Source organism: Prionailurus bengalensis, chromosome B1, assembly GCF_016509475.1.
Source record: "Prionailurus bengalensis isolate Pbe53 chromosome B1, Fcat_Pben_1.1_paternal_pri, whole genome shotgun sequence".
NCBI lineage: Eukaryota > Metazoa > Chordata > Mammalia > Carnivora > Felidae > Prionailurus > Prionailurus bengalensis.
The window spans coordinates 86,544,793-86,568,970 of NC_057344.1; the positions used below are offsets into that span (position 1 = coordinate 86,544,793).

The window sequence follows — 24,178 nt, forward strand, 5'->3', positions numbered from 1 at the left end:
AAATATCCTAACTTCGGATATAAAAAATAAAAAGTATACAGGGTTCGTGTGGCTTGTGATGAAAAATAATTTATTCGTTCAATTGAGACAAAGCCAGGAGCCTATATGAACATTTATGTATTTGGAAGTACGGAGATTTGAGATCTTGGGATTTAGCGTTTCTAAATGTCAAGGGCCCTGACTGCCACCGCTGCTGATGTTTTATGATCCCTTCCCAATATGTTGTTGTATATTCAGTTGGTGCTTGTTACACGTGTAAGAAAAACTAAAGGATAAAAGCATTCATAAAAATTCAGCCACACACACACAAATTTTAAATGCTTTTATTTTTTTTTTACTTTTTAAATATTTTTTAACATTTTGTTTATTTTTGAGAGACAGAGCGAGACAGAGCTTGAGCCGGGGAGGGACAAAGAGAGAGGGGAGGCATAGAATCAGATGCAGGCTCCAGGCTCCAAGCTGCCAGCACAGAACCTGATGTGGGGCTCGAACCCCTGGACCGTGAGATCATGACCTGAGCTGAAGTCAGACGCTCAACCGACTGAGCCATCCAGGTGCCCCCAAGTTTTAAATGCTTTTAAAGAGTACCTTACTCTGGCACCTCGCAGCTGGAACTGGGTGAGCATCCATGTTTCAAACCCTGAAAAGAGGCATGATCACTCTTGTGTACGCCTAACTCTACTTGGAAATAGGGTTTTAAGTCTGACTCATAGCAGAAAGGAGAAAGATCATGGTCATTTCTAAAAATAACCTCAAAGTCCCCCGGAATGTTCTCAATGGCCCTTGAGCAGGGGCTCTGAGCAGTGCCCCAGCATTTCCTTGGGCCTCTGTGGCTGAGGTTACAGATGCCCACCAGGAGGGTGAGGCCCCTTTTAAGATGATCCTTTTCTTCCTGGAGCATTTCAAAATGGAGATTTCTAACTGCTCGTGGCTGACATTCCATCCAGAGACCCAACCTTTCCCAATGATCAGGCTCAGAGAAGCTGCACCCTGGGATGGTCACAAGTATAGGTTTTAAACTCTTGGCTTTCAGGAAAATAGCCTGTGTGTATATGTGTGTATTTTTACTTCATATGGTTTTTATTATGTAGTAATGTTGTTTTCTCTCTAAAATAATGTTAGGAGTGTATAAGGCTAACAAGGGAAGAGTTCAGGAGTTGTGATAAGATTGTTCTTTTTCATTTTGTGTTGCTCTGCCCTTCACATAGATCTCCTTTTTTTTTTTAAGTTTAAAAAAAAATTTTTTTTAATGTTTATTTTTTTGAGAGAGGGAGAGGGAGACAGAGCATGAGCGGGGGAGAGGCAGAGAGAGGGAGACACAGGAGCTCCAGGCTCTGAGCTGTAAGCACAGAGCCTGACGTGGAGCTCAGACTCACAAGCTGCGAGATCATAACCTGACCTGAAGTTAGACGCTTAACTGACTGAGCCACCCAGGCGCCCCCACATAGATCGCCTTTTAAAAAAGTACTCAAAACTTTTTTGACAAAACTTTTGTCAATACATGTCTGACATGCGTTTACTTTGGGTGTGGTCTTTGTTCGTAGGACTGAGTCCACCCCTCAGCACTTGGCACATGGGTATACAGCGTGCCCTCGGTTCATTTGAATGAAAGTGAAGCTGGGGCGCCTGGGTGGCTCAGTCAGTTGGGCGTCCGACTTCGGCTCAGGTCATGATCTCGTGGTCCGCGAGTTCGAGCCCCGCGTCAGGCTCTGTGCTGACAGCTCAGAGCCTGGAGCCTGTTTCAGATTCTGTGTCTCCCTCTCTCTCTCTGACCTTCCCCCATTCATGCTCTGTCTCTCTCTGTCTCAAAAATGAATAAACGTTAAAAAAAATTTTGAATGAAAGTGAAGGTAAGTATATAAATATGGAGGGAGAAAATGGTCTAGGATATTACTTTGCTCAGAGAAACCTACAATGTAAAAACTAAACCTTTTCATGAAAAGTCTTATAGAAGTCCAGCAGGCTTCTACAGAATTTGAGGTCCTCTGAGGTTTGAAATAAAACAGTCTAGAGCATTGTTTCTTAGTCCTGTTTGTGAGCTGTCCCGAATTATCATGAATTAACTCAGGAGCATTTTATATGGACATTGAGTTTCTGTGTGTATGTGTATTTTTTAAAAAAATCAAACCAACAATTTCAGAATGTCAGAACTCCCAACAGAATTCTTATTCTAGATCAGAATTTCTAAAAACTAGGGGTCCTGGGCCAACTACCTCAGAGGAATTGAGGTCTTTATTAAATTTCTTTAGGGACACCTGGGTGGCTCAGTCAGTTAAGCGTCCAACTCTTGACTTTGGCTCAGGTCATGATCTCAGTGCCATGAGCTGGAGTCCCGACTCAGGCTCTGCACTGACAGTGGGGAGCCTGCTCGGGATTCTCTCCCTGCACCTCCCCCACTCGTGTGCGTGCGCTTGCTCTCTCTCTCTCGCTCTCTCTCTCTCAAAATAAATAAATAAACTTTAAAAAATTTTTCTGTAGATACCTGTGCCTCCAACCTGTGTCCCGCTCTGGATCCCACCTTGAGCTACTAAATCAGAAACTGTGCAAATGGGACCAAGAAATCTGCATCTATAACAGCTCTCCAGGTCACTTTAGAGTTGGATAATGAATGGCCTAGAAAATTGAACCTCTAAATAAACCTCAAAAGATCCTTTCTAAGGGTGCTTAAATCTGGTAGACAGTTCTGGAAGTGTTTTTTGCACACTATCCACATTCTAATAAAATATCTAACACGCAAATACTCTGCGTCCCTTTACAAATACATTAAATAAGCACGTCAAATTTATCCATGTGTTCATAAGCTTATGATCTGCTGGTAGAATGAGAAGAGAATAACCCTATGAAAATTGATACAGTGAATCATCTTCTGGTTTGATCAGAGCAGATCAGAATGGCCAAAATGTTCTCTTTGAGCCTTTAAATTAGTTATAGCATCTGCAAACTGAAATTCCATTTCGTCTTCAAGTCCTGGGAAATGGTTATATCTCTGATATGGTGAAGAAAGTTCACTCACACTTTTGGTTGGTGAGTGCAAAACCCCTTAAAGTCTTGGTATGGAAATTTAAAATTCAACCATGAAAATATCCAGCATTTTGAGTTCACACACTTGTCAAAACATCTGGCCTTGGTAATGGCACATGAAATCTCTGGGTTTCAGTTTCAGCTTTCCTTTACACAATTCTCCTCATATGCTCTCTGGTTGTTCTGATTCCCTGAACCCATAGGGTCCTCAAAAATATTAAGCAGGGGACAGTCCACAAGCCATTTCCAGCATCTCAAAATAACCAAAATAAATTGTACATTTACTTAATTATCATGAAAACTCTAGGCAGACCACTATTTTCAAGTGCATACTTCGGGGAACAATTACATAAATTTGGTGTAGTTATTTGAGAGATTGCTCTAGCATTCATTTGTACAGCCTCACGAAGAAAAAGGAAGGCAGTTACAGTACGATGTGTTTAAGAATGCCACAAGAGGGGCGCCTGGGTGGCTCAGTCGGTTAAGCATCCGACTTCGGCTCAGGTCATGATCTCGCGGTTCGTGAGTTCAAGCCCCGCATCGGGCTCTCTGCTGATGGCTCAGAGCCTGGAGCCTGTTTCAGATTCTGTGTCTCCCTCTCTCTGACCCTCCCCGTTCATGCTCTGTCTCTCTCTGTCTCAAAAATAAATAAGCGTTAAAAAAAAAAAAAAAATAAGAGTGCCACAAGAGCACGTGGATGGTCCCGGGATCAGGACTTGTGGGAGGGACTGTCAAGAGTGACTGTATAGAAGGTAATGTGTAAACTGATTGTGAAGGAAAAATAGAACTGGTCAGGTGAAGAAGTTGGATAAGAGTATATATAACATATGCAAGGGCTCAGAGAGACAAGAGAATGAACACTGTATGTCCTGAGAACTGCAAATAATTACGTCTAGCCAAAGACTTAGAGCTGATTGGTGTTGGGGGACAGGTGGAAAGGAAGAAGGTTAGAGGTGATAGCTAAGACAGGAGAAGTAAGTAAGCAGAGATGAGGATTGAGTTGTGGAGGGCCTCTGTGCTGGATTTAGATGATGCTGAAGACAGTGGACAGCTCCAGAAAAGCTGTGCAGGTGAAGAATGGGCATGATCAGTTTCACACGTTATAAAGAAATTCACAGCCATAGTGTACAGAATGGGTTGGAGGGGAGCAAGCAAGCCTGGGGCAGAGAGAGTCATTCAGAAGCTGCCGCAGAAAACAGGAGAGAAGTGTTGATGATCTGAACTAATGCAGTGGCACTGGGGGTGGAAGATGAAAGTAAAATTCGAAGATGATAAGAACAGATAGTTCTTGAGGTATAATTGGGTGTGGGTGGTGGGGAAAGAGTGGAATCAAAGATGATTCCTGAAGACAGTGTGAGAGAGCATTATGACGATTAGCATCGGAGTCCAGTGCTGGTGATGAAGGCACAGCCAGACTCTGCCATCCAGGGTGTGGTGTGGGCTCTGCAGTCAGACCTGAGTCTGAATTTGAACCTGGGTTGAGCCACTTACCCACCCCCAAACCCCAGCTCTGTAATTTTGTAATCTCACTTAATCTCTCTATGCCTGAAGTTCTTTCTCCATAAGACAGTTACAATAAAACCTACCTTTTAGAACCATTGTCTCCTACGAGACAAGGAATCTGATGGCTTACCCCCAATGGCTTTCATCTTAAAGACCTCATTATTAATAGTAACCTCATCCTCTATAGTACCAGGCTCCGTCCATGATCCTGCCCAGTTTCATGCAAAATCAGGGACAAGGCAATATGAGTTTTTTTGAACTTACTAGCACTGCTAAAAGTCAAAAGGCAGAAAGAACCTCTTTTTGTGTGTGGATATTCTGGCCCAGGGGACCCCTAAGGGAGCCCCTCCATGTCAGCAGAGGCCTGGTAATCTTAGCTATGTTCCTCATCCCTGTTATGGGTGTCATCTACCCCACCAAAACACTGACCTTTTCCCTGTAGACCCATAAGACCAGCACATGACTTGTCCCAAAGGTTTTATATGAGGATAAAATACGATTCTGTGTGAAAGTGCTTTATAACCCCAAAGGCAAAGCTATTCTTCTTACTATTGGTCCAGCTGTCATATCACCCCTCCCAAACCATTCTGTCTCTCTCCGCCTCTCAGTTTCTCTCTGTGTCTATCAGTTCCTCCCTCTCCCTACCCCCACCCCCACTTCTGTCTCTATCTCTCTCATGTGCACACACACACATACACACACAATTTCACAGAAACACAAGCTATCAAGCCACACAGTAGATGGGAGACTCGCGCTCAAGCCATTATGGAGGAGGAATTGTTTCCTTCAGAGTAATTGACACATGATAGCAGCCCATATTGTCATAGGCACTGGATGAACAGCGTGCTTCAGCCCCTGCCACCGCAGCTTCCCTTAATGGGAGAAAACATTTATATGTAATAATAGTAATACAGGGACAAGGGAGCTGATGCTCAGTAAAGAGTTTCTGTGATTCTTCCGCAAGGGCACAAATCATACTAAGAGGCTTCCAGGTTTGTACAGCAGAAGGACCAGGGAGTCCCTAAGATAAAGCCATTTGAGCTCAGACTCTTATCTGAGTCCTTGGGTGGCAGGGGCTCACAGGGATGCCTCCATATTCGGTGAACAGTCCTCCTGCTCATTGAGCAGAGTGCTTGTAAGTTCCTCAGCCTTCTCAAGCTCACAGGTTCTATCTCTTCCTGCCTACTTCCTTCTATCTTCCAAGAGGGGTGTAAGAGAATTAGACTCTCAGACTTCCTTTCCATACGGCAAAGGATGATGAAACAGACAATAGGGATACTAAGATTGCTCTAAACTGTTTCGGACACAACTAAACAAAACATGGAACTACAACATAGCATATTCAGTGATGTCTTTCTTATATTCCCAAATGCTGATACATGAAATGTATGTCAAGATACTGGTTAAAGGGGGGCACCTGGGTGGCGCAGTCAGTTAAGCGTCCGACTTCAGCCAGGTCACGATCTCGCGGTCCATGAGTTCGAGCCCCGCCTCAGGCTCTGGGCTGATGGCTCGGAGCTTGGAGCCTGTTTCCGATTCTGTGTCTCCCTCTCTCTCTGCCCCTCCCCCGTTCATGCTCTGTCTCTCTCTGTCCCCAAAAATAAATAAAAATGTTGAAAAAAAAATTAAAAAAAAAAAAAGATACTGGTTAAAGGGGCCAGCGGTAGAGAATATTAGGCCCTCAAGGAAATGGAAATACTCAGCAGTTCCATTCAGGTCACATGCTGAAAATGCATTCGATTTGAACCTCAACAATCTAGTGCTGTTCTACAATCTAGGACACGAATGCATTAGCACTTGGACTTGGGCTTGAATTGCAAATTTGATTTTTGTTGTTCATATTAAAAAAGCTACACCAGATGCTTAGAAAACATTAGGATTTTGCCAGCTAGGGAACAGAAATATTATCATTCTACCTATTTGTATTTTGAAGATCCAGAAAGCAGTCTATCTCCGTTGCAGTTTTGAGTATGGTATCACTGAATTTAAAGGTAGTAATAGCTAAGACTTAGTTTGGTGCTTACTGGGTACCAGGCTTGAAGTTAAGTGTTTTCCATATTATTACATTTAAGTTCATTCTCACAGAACCTCTATGAGCTAAATATTATTAACCCACTTTGCAGATATAGTAACCAAAACTTAGGAGAAATTAAATAAGTTTTCCAGGATTCATTCATTTAACAGATAATTATCGACTATCAACTATGAGCTACTGGGGTCCCAGTAGTGAACAATACAGAAAAATCCCTCCTGTCATATAACTCACTTTCTAGTGGAAGGGATCACAGCTAACATTTATTAAGTACCAGACAACATTTATATGTATTAACTCTTGGGCGGAGGGAGGAAGTCTTGGGTTTGAACCCAGGCATTCTAACTACTGGGCCAAGGCTCCTGTTTTTGTATTACTGCCCTATACTTCCCTACCCAGGTAGGCCCCCTCAGCTGGGAAGAGGTGAAACTTGGGGTTCCCAGATGGACCTACCTTTCAGCATGTTCTAAGCCACCACTGTTTTACAGAGGAACAAACAGACCATTTGTCTTTATTTCCCCATCCTGTCCCATCCATTTCATGGCCTAGAACAGAATGATGGACATGAACTTTCTAAAATAAACTCAGTTTCATTTGTACAACTGCCTTTTTTTTTTAACATCGCTTCAGGTGGTGCCGAGGGCCCCAAGTCTTCTCTTCTTTAGGCCCTAAAGCTGTGATATTTGAACTTGCTGCTGTGTGTTAGAGCTACATTCAAATATCTGCCATGCCTATGATCACAACCACAATTTTCTGGTATGTTCAATAAATAACATAATTATCTAGCAGTTGCTACCTAATAGGATGGATTGAACCCGTGTTTTCTTTGAAGTCAAACTCCAGTGTGTCCCAGTTAGACCCTTGTTTTCAGCAATTCTGGGGCTTCTACCAGTGAATGCAGACAGTGTTAGGTCTTGTGATTAAACATATAAGATTTGGGAACAGGGGTTAGACTGGATTTTTATTCAAGGACCTTTTCTGTTTACTTTTGAAATGGAATTCTCTACTTATGAGAGAATAGCAATAAAGTGGCACTGCTTAGAATCCCCCACATCATCTGCAGATTGGTTTTATTATACATAGGGTTCCTCCAGAGCCTTGGCTGTTCCACGTGTGAGTGAAGAATGGGGTCAGAGGGAATTCTGCTCCTCTCTTTCTTGCTTCTATAATACACTGCACCTTTGCCAAGAATAGGAGAGTGCCCAGGGGGAGGACCATTCTGCCTCCCCCCTCCTCATGCCGTCCTGCCTTCAACTCTGCAGAGTTACTGAAACCCCTTGTAACCTGACTTAGTCTTCCTTTGGTCTTTCAGCAGGCACTTCCCAGGAGCTACTCTTTGCCAAACTCTTTCACCAGAGCCCCACACATTGGCCCTTTGTGACAGAAAGGACGGGGGCAGACAGATGAATTAGGTTTATAGTTAATAAATCCATAGGGTTAGCAAGAGTTTTCTAAATTGGACTTCTCAAATAAGTCCACCTAAGTGGACACAACAGTCTGCAGGGTAAGAGTTCCCATTACTCTTGTAGAGTCTCCAAGTCTGGCCTTCCTTATGGTCAATAAGGCTGCTTCCTGCTCTGACTAAAATTCAACTCTTCCAGCTTCTGTGAGTTAGACAATAGAATTAATTATTCAATTTGTCATTACTTATTAACTACTGCTATGAACCTAAACACTAGGTGCAGCCCCATGAATACACAGTAAACAAGTCAGTCATAGTCCCTGCCTTCTTGGAGCTCACTAAACAGACATTTATGCAGTTGCCCCAAAGTATGGGAGAAACTGTAATGGGGAAGTGGAGATTGCTTGGAAAAACTTATTCCAGGATATCCAACCCAATATTGGGGGGTCAAAGAAGGTACCTAAAGTAGTTAGCGTGCAGAAGGGATGGAAGATTTCCTAGAGGAAGTAAAATCTAAGATATAACCTGAAAGATAGGTAGCTGTTAACCTGGGGGTGGGGAGACAGAGGGGGAAGAATATGTTTTGGGGGGAGGGGGAAACAACATGTACAATGCCCTGGAGGCCGAAGGAAGCTTGACAGATTTAAGAACCTGAAAGCGTTTCAGGGGAGTTGATAGAAAATGTTTGGCAGGGGACAGGGAGGTGATGCCAAACAGAGAAGCAAGAAGATGAGCCTGGAATGATGAGCAGAAACCAGGTGAAGTAGGCTCAGTCTGGATTTTAATCTAAAGGCAATGGAAATCATTTCAGGGTTATAAACAGGAAGGGCAGTATATATCTTGAAAGAGGTAGCAGTTTAGAGAATAGATTGTTGGAGAGCAAAGCTATGGACAAAAGAACAGATGAAGGAGTGAACGGATAGATGAATGGAGGCAAGGCAAAGAGACCAATCAGGAGACTATTACAACGATCTAGTGAGAGAAAATGGTATTCTGGCCTAGGATAGTGGCAGTGAGGTTGGAGATGAGGGGGCATGTTAGAGGGATATTTTAGATGGAGAATCCATAGGACTTGGTGATTGGTGATGTGAGATGTTTTGAGAAGAATGCTCAGGTTTACAGTTAGGGTAGCTGAGGAGATATTGAGTGCGGAAGTGGGTAGATACTGAGACAGTTAACATGGGTGGGGATCGTGTTTGATAATCAGCTTAATGTTGAGACATGTGGTGTTTTAGATGCTTGTGAAGCATCCAGGAAGAAGATGTGGAGTTCAGCAGAGAAGCCTGGACTGGGTACATTGTTATGGGGTCACCAGCCTAGAGAAGATAGTCAAAGCTGTTGTAATGGATGTAATCATGCAGGCCTGTAGAATGGGCAGGAACAAAACGCATAAGACTAGATGACACTGAGAAAGAGCAAATGGAGAGAAAGAAGGAAATCCAGGAAAATGTGCTATCATGGAAAGCAACGGAAGCATGCTTTTAGAGACGTGTGAACTGCTAGATCCCAAAGTATTGGGAGGTCAAGTAAATAAGAACTGAAAGGAAGTTACTATGGGTTATGTTAACCATTAATCTTCATCTCTGTGCTACTCAGTAAATGTGTTAAATTCCATGTTCTTAGAGTATTTTTAGTGTTTTTTTTTAAATATTGTTGATTTAATTCCTTGATGTCTTCAGTTAAGATGTGAGAAAAAGTTAAGATGGGTATTAACATCTTCCTTAAGTATAACACCTTTGGGTCCAAGTCTCACATTTAACATCACTTTGGGAAATAATAATAGATGATTCTCTGCTGTAAGAGAAGTACTGCCTTTAACTGTCTCTTTTTCTTTTGTTCCCCACCCTCCAATCTTTAGTTTGTTTCCTGTCTTTCAGCCTCATGGGCTCTTCTTTTGGATAAAACCTTTTCCCACAGAATTTGAAGCCTGGCTACTTTTGAACTTAGACATAGAACGTCTTTCTTGTGTGTTCTAACGCATTTAAAAGTTGGTTCACAGCTACATCCCCTCGCTCAAAGAGTAAATGATGACTTGGAGGTTTACGTACCCTCTTTCCTGTGTCTTTTCCAGCTCCAAGAGACCGTGAAAAGGAAGTTGGAAGGAGCTCGATCACCACTTAATGGAGACCAACAGAATGGTGCTTGTGATGGGAATTTTTCTCCAACCAGCAAGAGAATACGAAAGGACATTCCCACAGGGATGGAAACCATCAACATGCCGCTGCCTTCAGCTTCTCCTCTTCACCAACTTGACCTGAAGCCTTCTTTGCCCTTGCAGAATAGCGGAAGTCACACGCCCGGGCTTCTAGAAGATCTAAGTAAGAATGGTAGACTCCCAGAGATCAAACTTCCTGTTAATGGTTGCAGTGACCTGGAGGATAGCTTCACCATCCTGCAGAGCAAGGACCTCAAGCAAGAGCCTCTAGATGACCCTACTTGCATAGACACATCAGAAACGTCTCTTTCCAATCAGAACAAGCTGTTCTCAGACATTAACCTGAATGACCAGGAGTGGCAAGAACTAATAGATGAGTTGGCCAACACGGTTCCCGAAGATGACATACAGGACCTGTTCAACGAAGACTTTGAAGAGAAGAAGGAGCCAGAATTCTCGCAGCCGGCGACCGAGACCCCTCTCTCCCAGGAGAGTGTGAGTGTGAAGAGCGACCCCTCTCACTCTCCTTTTGCACACGTCTCCATGGGCTCTCCCCAGGCGAGGCCTTCTTCTTCGGGTCCTCCCTTTTCTACTGTCTCCACGGCCACTAGTTTACCTTCTGCTGCCAGCACTCCCGCAGCTCCAAACCCCGCCAGCTCACCAGCAAACTGTGCTGTCCAGTCCCCTCAAACTCCAAACCAAGCCCACACTCCGGGCCAGGCTCCACCTCGGCCTGGAAATGGTTATCTCCTTAATCCGGCAGGAGTGACAGTGGCTGGTTCAGGGTCGGGCCCCATGGCGGTGCCCAGCTCCGACATGTCTCCAGCGGAACAGCTCAAGCAGATGGCTGCGCAGCAGCAACAAAGGGCCAAACTCATGCAGCAGAAGCAGCAGCAGCAGCAACAGCAGCAGCAGCAACAGCAGCAGCAGCAACAGCAACAGCAGCAGCAACAACAGCAACAGCAACACCAACAGCAGCAGCAGCAACAGCAGCAACATTCAAACCAGACTTCGAGTTGGTCTCCTCTAGGGCCTCCGTCCAGCCCCTACGGGGCAGCTTTCGCTGCAGAAAAACCAAATAGCCCAATGATGTACCCCCAAGCCTTTAACAACCAAAACCCCATAGTGCCTCCCATGGCAAACAACCTGCAGAAGACGACAATGAATAACTACCTCCCTCAGAACCACATGAATATGATCAATCAGCAGCCAAATAACTTGGGTACAAACTCCTTGAACAAACAGCACAACATTCTCACGTACGGCAACACTAAGCCTCTGACCCATTTTAACGCAGACTTGAGTCAGAGGATGACCCCGCCGATGGCCAACCCCAACAAAAACCCCTTGATGCCCTACATCCAGCAGCAGCAGCCTCCGCCCCCGCCCCCGCCACAGCAGCCACCCCCGCCTCCGCCACCGCCGCAGCTCCAGGCTCCCCGCGCGCACCTGAGTGAGGAGCAGAAGCGCATGCTCCTCCTGAAACAGAAAGGAGTGATGAGCCAGCCCATGGCTTACGCCGCACTTCCGTCCCACGGTCAGGTAAGTGTGAGAGCGAGGCGCCCTTGGAGCGGTGCTGGTGGTGCGTTTCCCACTGCCCACGGGCGATGCTCTCCACGCGGCCGTGGGGGCGGGCTGTAATTACCTGCAGAATCCTTCCTGTACCACCTCCTGTGGTTGCCGGGTTTGGGGTGTTTTTGTTGTTGCTGTTGTTGTTTCTTTTCTCCTAAGAGATGGGAAAGGTTGGTACGGGAGACTTTTCCTGTGTTTGGATGCCTAGGAGTCAAACTTCTTTCATTCCGGCCGGCAGAGAAGAAACCAGAAATCAGGTGAAGTTCTCACTGAGAGAGAGAGAGAGAGGCAGGCCATAGAGGTCGCAGGGCAAAACATGCTGATTCTTCTGTGGCTTCTCTCCCGGGTCATATAGTCCTCGGCTCTGGTTGGTGGCAAGGCCAGAGCACTTAGGGATCTCTGCATCAGCTTTATAAGGCCCTAAACCATCTTCACCTATCTTACTGAATGGCGAATAATGGAAATGTGGACTCTTGACGTCTCAAGGTGGGAGAGCTTTCTGTATTTTCAAAGGGAAGTGGAGGATAGATTTTTGTAGGACCATTCAGCATTTAAACATTTGTTGCTGAACTCGCACAGTTAGAAGCTGTTTCAACCTCGTGACCTGGGAGTGCAATAAAACCTCTCCGGTTCAGCTCTAATTCAGGAAAATTTGATGGTGAATATATATCTTAGTGCCCGATCAAAATAAATTTTCCTCTGTTCCCACTGTCTTTCTTTATGACATTCTGGTTTAGGGGTGTAGGGCTCTCAATGGTCTATGGTAAAAATGAGTGGCAGTCAGTTGGGGAGTGTGAGTCCTCATTGACAAGCATTCACTCCCGTCATCCTGACCAGTGTAGCAAGCAGCCAAAGTTCCTTTTTTTTTTTTTTTTAACATTTATTTATTCTTGAGAGACAGAGCGTGAGCAGGGGAGGGGCAGAGAGAGAAGGAGACACAGAATCCGAAGCAGCCTCCAGGCTCTGAGCAAGCAGTCAGCACAGAGCCTGATGCGGGGCTCGAACCCACGAACTAAGAGATCATGACCTGAGCCGAAGTCGGACGCGCCACCAGTTGAGCCACCCAGGTGTCCCATGTAGCCAAAGCTCCTTAAACAAACCTTATCTTCCTTGAAGGAATAAGGGATTGGAGAAATGCACTGATCTACTGACTTTCCTCCAACATGGGTGAACTCATTGTGCCTTAGTCCTCTTAGGATGGTGACATTTGCCTCGTAGTTGAGGATTTCACACAAGAGTCTTTGCTTTAAGGGCTCTCCTCTGCAAACAGGTTCTAACTAGCGCTTGGATGTGTGTCCACAATTGGAAACATTCTAGCACTGGGAAGTACTGCAGGCAGATCTCGCGTCACTAGGGGCTGTTGGCATCTTGCATGTCCCAGTATGGCCGCCCCACCCCACACCCACCTTCCCTGAGCTCGGTGGAGGCTGCACAGGAGGAGCCCGTGCTGGCCTGCAGAGACAGGCCTGAGCTCTGTGGCTCGATTCTTGTCCTTCACAGCCTTCCAACCCCAAAACCTCACAGTGGTTTCTTGTCTGCACATGCCGGCCAGCTCCAAAGAAATTCTGTCTGGAGGGATAGAAATACGGTTTGGTTTCCACCAACTGTAATCAGCAGCTGGTAGAAAAACACCATTGAAATGGGAGCTTTTATGTTTTATCTTGGTCTCATTAAAAAAAAAAAAATGCCGTTGGAAAATGCAACATTTTATACACTTCAATATTAGGTTCTGAAGGAGGTAAAAATGTAGGCAACGAACAGGGATGTTTGTTGTAGCCCGGACACGTCAGACATTTATGAGATCACAGGCTGTCAGAATGGTCTGTTGTTAATCTTAATACAAATTGTGCTCCTACACTTGCTGTTTTTACGGGAGCTACAGAAAGGTATTTCCTCCGAGCCAGACCTAGGATGATTAATTCCACCTCACAGGCTCTGCAGACACGTGGGTGCCGTGTGAACCCATCCTCACTTCCCACCCTCATTAAATGTCTTGAAATTTGCTAACTTGGGACGAAGTCCTTGTCTTTGCTGGAATACACATTTTAAAGGTACTTATTGCAGGTCCTTATGCTTGCCTAACTGTGAGTAACTGAAGCCTTGAGCCACAGAGGTCATGCTTTGAAAGGACTCAGTCAAGTGTAGAAACAAAAGTGATGGTTTTCTGGATTAAATCTGTGGGCTCCTCCTCTTTTCCTTCCATCTCATGAGGTACTTTCAGGGTAGACAGAATCCGCCTGTTTGAGGCCTCATTAGAATAATCACTTCTTAACCTCAAAAAGAACCATCAAGCAAAAAGCACACTTTTTAATGAAATATTAACTCACCACTGTTTGAAACAAGCTTCAAAATACATATATAAACATGTGAATATCTTTCTGCAAACATACCATTTATTTCATGCTTTTACCTGATTGTGGAGCAGTATTTACATAGCTCTCAGAATAGTTAATTACACTATATGCAAGTACATTGCACAAATATGAGCTCAAATTACAGGCGTGATATAAAATATAATTATACATAGGTGTAGTTCAAATTTGTTTTCTGCTGTTGCTAGTGAAAATTCACTTTACTGTTTGTTGGCCACAAGGACCACGATCAACACTTAGTTTTAATGAGTGACTGAAAATCAAAGCCAATAATACTAAAACATTTATTTTAAGGTAATTATCTTATACAGATGTTCACTTACTTGGGAGATTTACAGAAAATGTCGTTTCTTTCAGAAATGAATAGAAATTCACTCACCTGGATATTTTTTTAAAAGAGGGGACCAAAAACTAGGAACAAAAAAGCTTCTTTAAAAATTCCAAATATGTTTTATTTAGTAATTCTGCTACTCAGAATTCATATGTTACCCCTTACAATTAGAAAATTAAACAAAGATTTATGTACAAAGATTATGCTCATGATGTTAACTTATGATAGTGAAAAATGGGGACCAAAATAAATATTGTGGAAAAATAAATAACGTACATGAAAATCAGGATATTAATGAGTGATTAATCACATGGAAATGCTCATAAGATGAGTGAAATAATCAGATCATACGATAGCTTGTATGTTACAATCCAGATTGTGTTTTTCAACATGTATAGAGAAATATTGAATAGCTGAAATATTAGGAGTGGTATTTGGGGTTGGTAAAATTATAAGTGATTATTATCTTCCTCTTTATACTTAACTGAGTTTTCTAAATTTTCTACCATACGTGTATGTTAATTCTGTCATCAGGAAAAATACTTTTTAAGCAAAGGAGATCCCCTATTTTAAAAAAGGTTTATGCTTCACTAATTCTTTTTTTTTTTAATTTTTTTAATGTTTATTTATTTTTGACAGAGAGAGAGAGACAGAGACAGAGACAGAGCATGAGCGGGGGAGGGGCAGAGAGAGAGGGAGACACAGAATCCGAAGCAGGCTCCAGGCTCCGAGCTGTCAGCACAGAGCCTGACAAGGGGCTTGAACTCACAGACCACGAGCTCATGACCTGAGCTGAAGTCGGATGCTCAACCAACTGAGGCGCCCCTTCACTAATTCTTTTTTAAAAATCCTTATTTATCCACTTTGCCAGTTGGATTGAAGTGATACCATTATTTTCTATTCATTTACATACATTCGTTGTGAATCCCCACTTCTAGAGATGGCTCTAAAACCCGCTCCCCACACTCACTCTCTTTTCCTTTTTCTTTCTGCATCCTCTTTTTACCTTTTTTCTTAATTCCCATAAAATTTCAACTGAAACAGTGACATTGAAAGTATCAATAAAATTTCCATTACAAGCTTTAGAATCTTCTCTGGGTTATGTTCTTCTGTTATTTCTTTGATCATTTCTCCTTTTCCTTTTTTTTTTTTTTTTTTTTTACTTTCTGGAATCTGTGTTCATCATATATTGGACCTTCTGGATTGCTCTCTAATTTTTAAAGCATGTGTTTCTGGGTTGAAATAACCAGAACTTACTTTGTTCATGTCCATCTATTATCTTTTCCTAATCTCATTTCTCAAAGGCAAGATCTTTCTTTCTTTCTCTCACTCTCACTCTTTCTCTCTCTCCCTCTCTCTGTCTCTGCCTCTCTCTCTTTCTCTGTGCGTGTCTGTCTCTCTGTTTTTGCTGTTTCTCATGGTACCTAACACTGTGTCTTCAACATAACGATGTTTAATAAATCATTAAACATGGCAATTATCAAAGTTCAAGCCCAAACTGTGTTTACTTGATTATCAGCTCCAGTGGAGAGAGCATTAGTAAAAATAACACAGAGCTGCTTTTGAGATCAAATAGAAGAACTGGAAAGACAGGTCTAAAAAGAATCCTATGATAGGAGGTGGTTATCTTGAACCAACAGAACAACAATGAGTTTGCTGGGACAGCAAACTCAGTCTCTGCGTCTGACAAACAAAAAAACAGTGGAGCAGCTTTGAAAGAAGTAAACCAGAAGCAAGAGACTGCCTCCTGGTCAAGGAAGGTTCCAGGGATACCCAAAAGCCAAAACTAATTCCTCCATGGAACTGTGGAAAGTGATTAATTTCTAAAATGTGATGTTAATTTTTAGTAGTTACTATCCTAGGACTAGATAAATCATAGACTACTGTGCTACTTTGTTCTTTACACGGCCTTTGCCGTGTGTGGCTGTGGATGTCACAGTGAGAATATGTGTGCTCAGATTTTGTAGAATGTTTTTCCCTTTCAATTTTATTTTACCAAAATTTGCTGGGTACCATGTGAGATATAGTATTATGAGCTTTTTAGCCATAAAATCTACGTAAAAAGCACAGACCTCTAGTATTCACAGCCATCTTGGAAATCTCTTTGGAAATGCATTTTCCTTATCTTTAAAAACCTGGAGCCCCTTTGTTTCGTTTCCTCAAAATACGTTGTTTATTTTATCCAAATAATACATGACACAGTTTCGAAAGTCAAATAGTATTGCAAGGCTTCTGGAGAGAAGCAGGAGTGCACTGCTTCATCCCCTCCATTCTTAAGCTGTTTTCAATCTTATTCATCTCCATCAACTGCTGTTTCTCAATTTTTCAATTAGTTGGCTCTATAGAAGATGAGGATTTAACCTGCTTATACTACCTCCTTACAAACATAAACCGCCTCGCCACACACAGAGTCTCTTTTTCTTTTCCCCAAACTCTCAATATAACTAGTTATAGCACAAATTATGATTTTAAAGTATTCCGTATTTACATGAGTTATTTTTGCATTGCACATTACAATTTCATTATGTAGCATATTACAATTCTATTTCCTTTCTTGTACAACTTTTTGTTTTCCCTGGAGTTAATAATGACCTCTTTTTTTTAATTGGTGTTTTCCTTACAGCTACCTTCAATCCATCCTCAAACTTGTCTGACTCTGTAAAACTTGAGGTATGATCAAATATCAAACAATCTATTTTTCTTATATTTTCTTTCCAATTTTTCCCTCTCCCTTCTCTCTTCTCTTTCTCTTCCTCGATTGCTCTTTCTTTCCTTCAGTGCCTCCCCTGAAGGTTTATACCCTCTTGCTCCAGGCTTCTTCTGTCTACAGTTTTCTTGGTCTGTTACTTAACTGAAGTACTGTCACTGCCCCTCACCATTATTCCTGGAATGTTTCACCCCTCTCTGAGTCGCATTACCTCTTTTCTTGATCCCTCTATGTCTTTCTTGGCTTAGTCTTTCAAATTGCTGGAGCACATCCTCAGAACTTCTTAAGAAAGGGCACTCAAGAGATTGTTTTCGTGAAAACTATTTTTGAAAATAACTTCATCCTCACATTTTACGAACAGCTTGCCAGTTGTAGCATTATACTTTAGAAACATTTTGGTCAGAATTTCAGAGACATTTCTTCAAGATCCTGTGGCTTTCATACTGTTGAAAATCTAGTGAAATTTGGATCCCCCATTCTATGTATGTAATGCTTTTTTTTCCCCCACTCTGAGAGCTTTCCAGATCTTCTCTGTATTCCTGAAATTTCATAACGATATTGCTTAACGTAGCCATTTTTCATTCACTGTGTCTGGTACTATGAACTTTTTCTTAAGAAATCTGGAAAAAATGTTCTTAGGATGTGTTCTTGTATTATTTCTTTGATTATTTCTGCCTTCCTTTTTCTCTGTTTCTAACTTCCTGGAACTTTTCCTCATCATGTATTGGACCTCCTGGATTCTTCTCTAATTTTCCTATCTTTTCAGTTTTCCATATCTTTGACCTTTTGTTCTATGTTTTATATGGTTTCCTTAACCTTATCCTCCAATTCTAAAATTAAATATTTTATTTTATTTATCACATTTCAAAGTTCCATAAGTTCTTTCTTGTTCTCTCATTTACCCTTTTTGATTTGAGGATATTACCATTTAAATTAAATTACATTTTCTCTTAATCTCTGCTTTGTCTCGGTTTCTCCCAAGCACCCTTTACCCATATGTTCATTTGATTTTTCTTTCTTTCATGTTAGAAGCTTTTCTCAAATGTCTAATTATTTTAAGAATGAGGCACAATATAGCTAATTAGTTGCTCTGTGTGCTCAGACAGGGCTTGTCATATGTGGGACTTTGCTATAGATGGATCGGGCTAGGACCCAGCCATTTCACTGGGTCAGTGTCTGTAGATTTTTACCCACTATGGCCAGTCAGAAAAGATTCCTTCAATCTCACTACTGAAATTTGTAAATCTGGAGGCTGGCTTTTTAGAACTGAGCAGAGGAAGGGAGTTGGTAGGTGGAGGCGATGGTGAGGGGCATCTCACTAAATATTATGTAGATTTTCAATCAACTCCCTGTCTTTGTATGGCTCCTCAGTTCACCCTCAGCTAGGGCTGGGATCCAGGATTCCAAAGACTTGTGGCTTAATCTTTCTCTCAGTAGTGTACCTTCCTACTTTCAGTGTGGGGGAGTATATCTGGTCAACCTCTTAATTATACAGGACTTAAACCAATTTTACTTTTGTGTGAGCCCCACCTCCCACCCTGGTATTTAGAGGTCCTTCTAATTTCTGAGAATTTATAGCATTCTTTGGCTTGAATCATCTTGCTTTATTTTTGGCTTCCCCTACGCGCAGGCTTAGATTTAGCCTTCTCTAAGCTGCTAATTGTTTACCACTCAGCCATCTGATTTTCATCTTCCAAAATTTTGTTGATACCCCTCAATTGCTGTTGCTATCTCCCATCCTCTTTGTTCTTGAGTGTTTAATCATTTTTATCCCTTTATTTTCGTTGTAATGAGGCATTGGAGGAAGCCAAGATAAATGTGAGTGTTCAGCCTACCAGAGGCTCCCTCAGTGGCTTTCAGCATTTTTCTATCTGAATATCGAATATTGTCTAATATGAAAATTTATGTTTTACAGCAAATTTCACATTATTGCTTCTAACATTTGGGGCTTTAATAGAGCTGGTTTCATAAAACCTAAAGCGCTCCCTTACCATAAAATTTACATATGTCAAATACATGCCTTCAAAAGGACAGCAGTGTCAACATGATCGTCGTGCTTCTTTAGAATAAGATCTCGTGATTATAACCATTGAATAGTTTTTAGAATCTTGAAAATATTGACTTACTTCAAGGACTATAAAAACAATTTAGGTTCCATGACCCTGACAAAGCCAATAGTATCCGGCAACTCAGATGCAAGGTAAAATATTGACAGAACACTCATCACTGACTGAATCCACGGCCTCCCGACTGAGGGGAAACCAGTGGGCAGAAGTGCTACAAAAATCCAGAAAATAAATGAAGTGTTCGTATTGATGGGTGTAATAAGTAATTTCCATAAACACACTGGCATATTTTGAAAATCCTGATTGATATTCTGCCAGAGTCTTAGAAATATGAGGCGAAGAGTAAATAGCAGAAAAGAAAAAGTTTTAGGAATTTGTTATGTAATAGTTTTGTGCAAGAATTAGTGCCTTATGAGAATACCCCTTAAAGGCTTCATGGGACAAGAATATTCTTGCTTAACGAGAGCGCTTACACCCCAACAGTCAGTGGTTCCAAAGCTTTTGTGGACCTGAGAATCACCTGGGGAAATTGTTCAAGATGCTGGTAATCAGATTCTATTGCCAAAGACTCAGAGTCAGTAGGTCTGGGATGGGGCCTGGGAGTGTGCATTTTAATAAGAAACCCACCACCACTACCCTTTTCTAATGGAGAAATTGTACATGAGATAACTCAATCTGCAATTAAAACAACTTGTTTATTTCACACTCGATATTTGTATATGGCAGTTATTGCCTTGGAACTATAAATTTTGTAGGGTCTGAGCCTGTATCATTTCAAGTAAGATGGGAAAATTAGGTTACTTTGCACTTAATGGATTTCTTTTTCTTAGGATAGAGTGAGATTTTAAGAGATCAAATCTTGTGGATTCTAGCTATGTTTTGTAAATCATAGAATTACTCCTGTTGATTTTCTTAATAGGACAAAGCAGTCTATCCTCCACTGTTTGCCACCCACCCATTCCCACCTGGGGGAAGGATGGAATTTCCCTCATCTGTCCAAGAGAGTGTTGGCTGTCCATTCCTCTGTTTCAGAACCAACTGAGGGTGTGGCCTTGTGTGAGCTGACCTGCTTCCCTCAGGATCTGTAGGAAGAGAGACTCATGGAATGGAAGTTCACACATTAGAGGAAGCACAAGGCTTACTTAAGTCTTCTTTGGTGGGGACATCCTCCTTGGGCAAGACTGCTTGCAGACACATCAGGAGAGCCACGACTCTTCTGTTCCATATTCTGACACTGTTATATCAAGGATGGAATTCAGGCACACTTCCCAGGTGTTCCTGAGCTTTGAGGTGGTGCTGGAGACCTGTTTTCATTCTGTTTTCTGAGTTTGAGATTCCCTTCCTTTCAACGTCATTCGCTGTACAAGAGCCCCCACTGCCCAGTGCCTCCCAATGGATATCCAGTGCATTCACACATAAGAGAGGAGGTCCGGCTTTGTTTTTTCCCTGGCAAGAGTCTGTTGGGCTAAGGGTCTGTCGCAGGTGTGGAAAATTGTGAAATTGACCAAGCATACTCTCCTGTGTATATTCACTTCTAAAATTCTATATGTTGTGGACTAAAAAGAGATACCAGAATAATATCATCTACAGTGTCCCACAATGTGCACTCTGGTCAGGGAGGTAGGGAGACACACAGGTTAAGTCAATACAAGGCAGCAAGTGGGTAAGTGCCACCTTACTAAATTCTCTATTAGGGATTATGGGCAGAGGGAAGGCGAGGGTCAGTACAGTCTGGAGTAGAAAAGAGCAGCTTCCAAGGGGAGATAAGCTTTGAGTGGACCAAGAATGACCAGGAGTTAGATCAGATGGTGAGTGAGTGGAAAGGCATTCTGCTTCAAGCAAAGGGTTGTTCCTTATGTGGGCAATGCAGACTATAGCCAGGCTGGAGAGAGAGGTTTATGTTGGGGAATAGTGAGGTAAAATGTATGGGACTTTCTACCATTTCAGGTTGGAGATAGTAAGAATCTCTATCTGGATGTGTCCTTTACAATTTATGGGAAAACAGGCACCACGGCATTTAAAGGAAAGAAGCAACAGAACTTGGTGATTGAATATATGATAAGACGAAAGGGAAATGAATCAAGTATTTATGATCATGAGATTAAATATTAGGGTAGTATAATAGTTTCTGAAAGATGACGATTAAGTCATATATAAATCTAAATATCAAATCTTAGTAATTATTTACCTTATTCTTCTGATATGTATTTCTCATTTGCTGAGATACTTGTTCCACACTTCACAAAAGGTGTGAAGCAAGCTCATGGCAATTTTTTAAAAGTTTGTGTTAAACTGAGCCTCAAATAGCTACTCCTGTGTTTTATAGTTGGACTTTTTGTTTTTGCAAGCTTTTAGTTTTCAATAAATCCATATTACTATGAAAATGTTTGTTTTCTTTATTTAGAGTAGTAACAGACTATCATATGTTCCTTTTGCTTAATATTTCTATATTAAGGATTTATTTGGTCACATCATATCTATTAAAGGGAGCACTCTCTAAAGAGAGTCACTATGCAAGTATATTAGAGGAACAGAATTCCTCTAATAAGTTTTAAAACATATTATGTCATCCTTCATTAACTATTTATAGCAACTCTCGGCTTTTCTGGAGGTTATAAAACTCCTTGGAAAAAAATTTTCCTATTTTCCTATTCAGAGATACTGTATTATATCTTGGTTCCTGAGCAGGTTTCTCTGGAATTAATCTTTTTTATGGCACCAAATGGCTTGCATCTGACCCAATGCATAAAGAATCAAAATACCTTTCATGTTAGTTAGATTTCCAATACACTGTCATGATTAGTTAATATGATTCATGAGATTATGCAGGTTACCTATACATTTTTATTTACTGAACAGTAAATATTGACCCCGGATGGTATCTAAACTGATAACTCCCATTTATTAATATTATGATTTCCTAGAAGAGGTTTATAAACATACTTGCATCCTCTAATTGCTTTTGCATCTGAGATGTTGAAAGTTTATTTGAGCTTCTTTTCTGCACTGGGCTCTAGCCAGTTCATACAAAGGACATTAATGGGCTTATTAAGGCAAGAATTACTTTCAGTGCCCAGCTGAAGCTGGGAAAGCTGGTGCAAGCAAAATGGTGTAGAAAGTGGTCCGTGTCAGGCCATCTCAAGTTTTACTGGTGCCTTGTTGAGAATTAGGAAAAAGTCACCCTTTGTGAGCAGGCAGACTGCAGCCACAGCCCCTACGGCACCCAGGTGTGATGGCAACCTCCCTCGTACCCTCCCATGCACACAGTTTGTTATCCGCAGACTGCACACTCATAGGTAAGGGCTCTGGGTGCACCTGCTCATTCCCTAAAAGTTGCTAGATGCAGAGCAGAGAGTCAGCCCCTCCGGTCAGTGTGCTAAGACTCTGAGTAACATGTGCCACCGGCGCTGTGATGTGTCCGTGCTGTGGCTAGTCAGGGCCTGGAGTGTTACTCTGTCGGGCAGAAGGGTGACCAAAGGCTGTGGAAGGCTGTTCGCGTCTGCCTTCCAGAACAGCCTTCATGACGGAGAGTGCGGGCTTCAGTTATCACCTACTAGTAAGATTTTCGTTAATGTGGCAGACCAGCCTGGAAAAAAAACCTGGAAGATCGTTTGGCCTTTGCACCCCTCTCTGAGCAGTGACAGGTGTCGGTGTTCCAACTCTAAAGCAGCACCGTCCAACAGAAATACAACGCAAACCACAAATGCAAGCCATGGAATTTAACAATTTCACATTACAAAAGGCAAAAAGAACCAGGTGAAATTAATTTTAATATATTTTTGCTTAACCTGATATATTAAAATGCTACTATGTCCATGTATAATCAATATAAAAATTATGAACGAGATATGTTACATTCTTGTTTTTCATACCAAGTCTTTGGAATCGGATGTGTCCTTTACAGTTACAGCACGGCTCAATTTGGAGCAGTCATATTTCAAGGGCTCAATAGTCCCGTGTGGCTAGTGGCCACTATGCTGGAGAGAGCAGGTCTCCAACAACAACAAAATCTGTATTCAGAAGGGCAATCCTCAGGACCAGAGCTAAAGCAACATGAAAATATCTTTGCTATTTCAAAGCCTCCGACTTTTTACATCATCTTTTAAAAGCTATATAACCCTAAACTGTACAGAATAGATTAGTGCTTGCCCTTGTCCACTGCTGGCCAGGGAGGTCTCTTCCCAGTGGCAACGAACCCTCTCCTCTGGACGACCCGCACACAGCAGGTTTTGTGCCATCATCCTTAGAATTCACCTGATCTGTGTGGCCTACTGGCTTCAGATGCTTCAAGCCATCTGCGTGTCATGTGGCTGCTGATCGCGAGAAGTAACGTATCCTGTCGTCAACATAGAACATTTGTGAGCAGCGCTGGCGCCATATAAACATCCTGTGGCGGGGTCGGGAGCACCTGACCCCCTATTAACATGTCAATGAGAGTGGCTGGTGCGCTGGGCTTGTTTTCGAGGGTTTTGATGAGCTTCATTAATTATGTAGAGAAAAAAAAAAGGTGTGCAGCTGGAGAAGAACCCACTTAGCTCCACGTGAACACGAATAATTGGACAGTTGGCAGAGTGTTAAATTGGTAGTCTAGTGAGAGCAACTCGTGAAGAAACCCAATTCCCCAAAACAGCACAAAGCAGGCACAGCTCTTTGCTTTGCAGGACTCTATCCCAACGCTCCTACCTTCTCCGGACTTGAGAAACATCCGGGTATGAGTGTGAGACCAGTTAGGGAACCACCCTGATGGGGAGGTGCAGAAGCGGACTCTGAAGCCGGGGCAGATATTCACGTTCTGACTTAACCGCTTCACTACCTGCAGAATCTTGGGCAACTTACACACCTTCTCTGAGCTTTGGGTTTCCCATCAAGAAAATGGGGATGGTAATAGGGTCATTATGACAATTCTGCATCTTAAATTATATAAAGCATTTAGAATAGTATCAGACCCACTCATAGTGTGTATTATTTGTGTGTGTGGGAGGGGGGGTTAAGTTCATTTAAAACATTAGTTGTATCC

General features: G+C 42.3%; 1 protein-coding gene across 2 annotated transcripts in view; it reads left to right on the plus strand.

Moving 5' to 3' along the window:
• Window positions 1-24,178, plus strand: part of MAML3 (mastermind like transcriptional coactivator 3) — a 413,629-nt gene that overhangs the window by 232,975 nt on the left and 156,476 nt on the right. For both annotated transcript variants that reach the window (XM_043603933.1, XM_043603943.1), the window contains exon 2: window positions 10,030-11,655. In XM_043603933.1, the coding sequence (XP_043459868.1) occupies window positions 10,030-11,655 (1,626 nt within the window). The remainder of the gene's footprint in view (window positions 1-10,029; window positions 11,656-24,178) is intronic.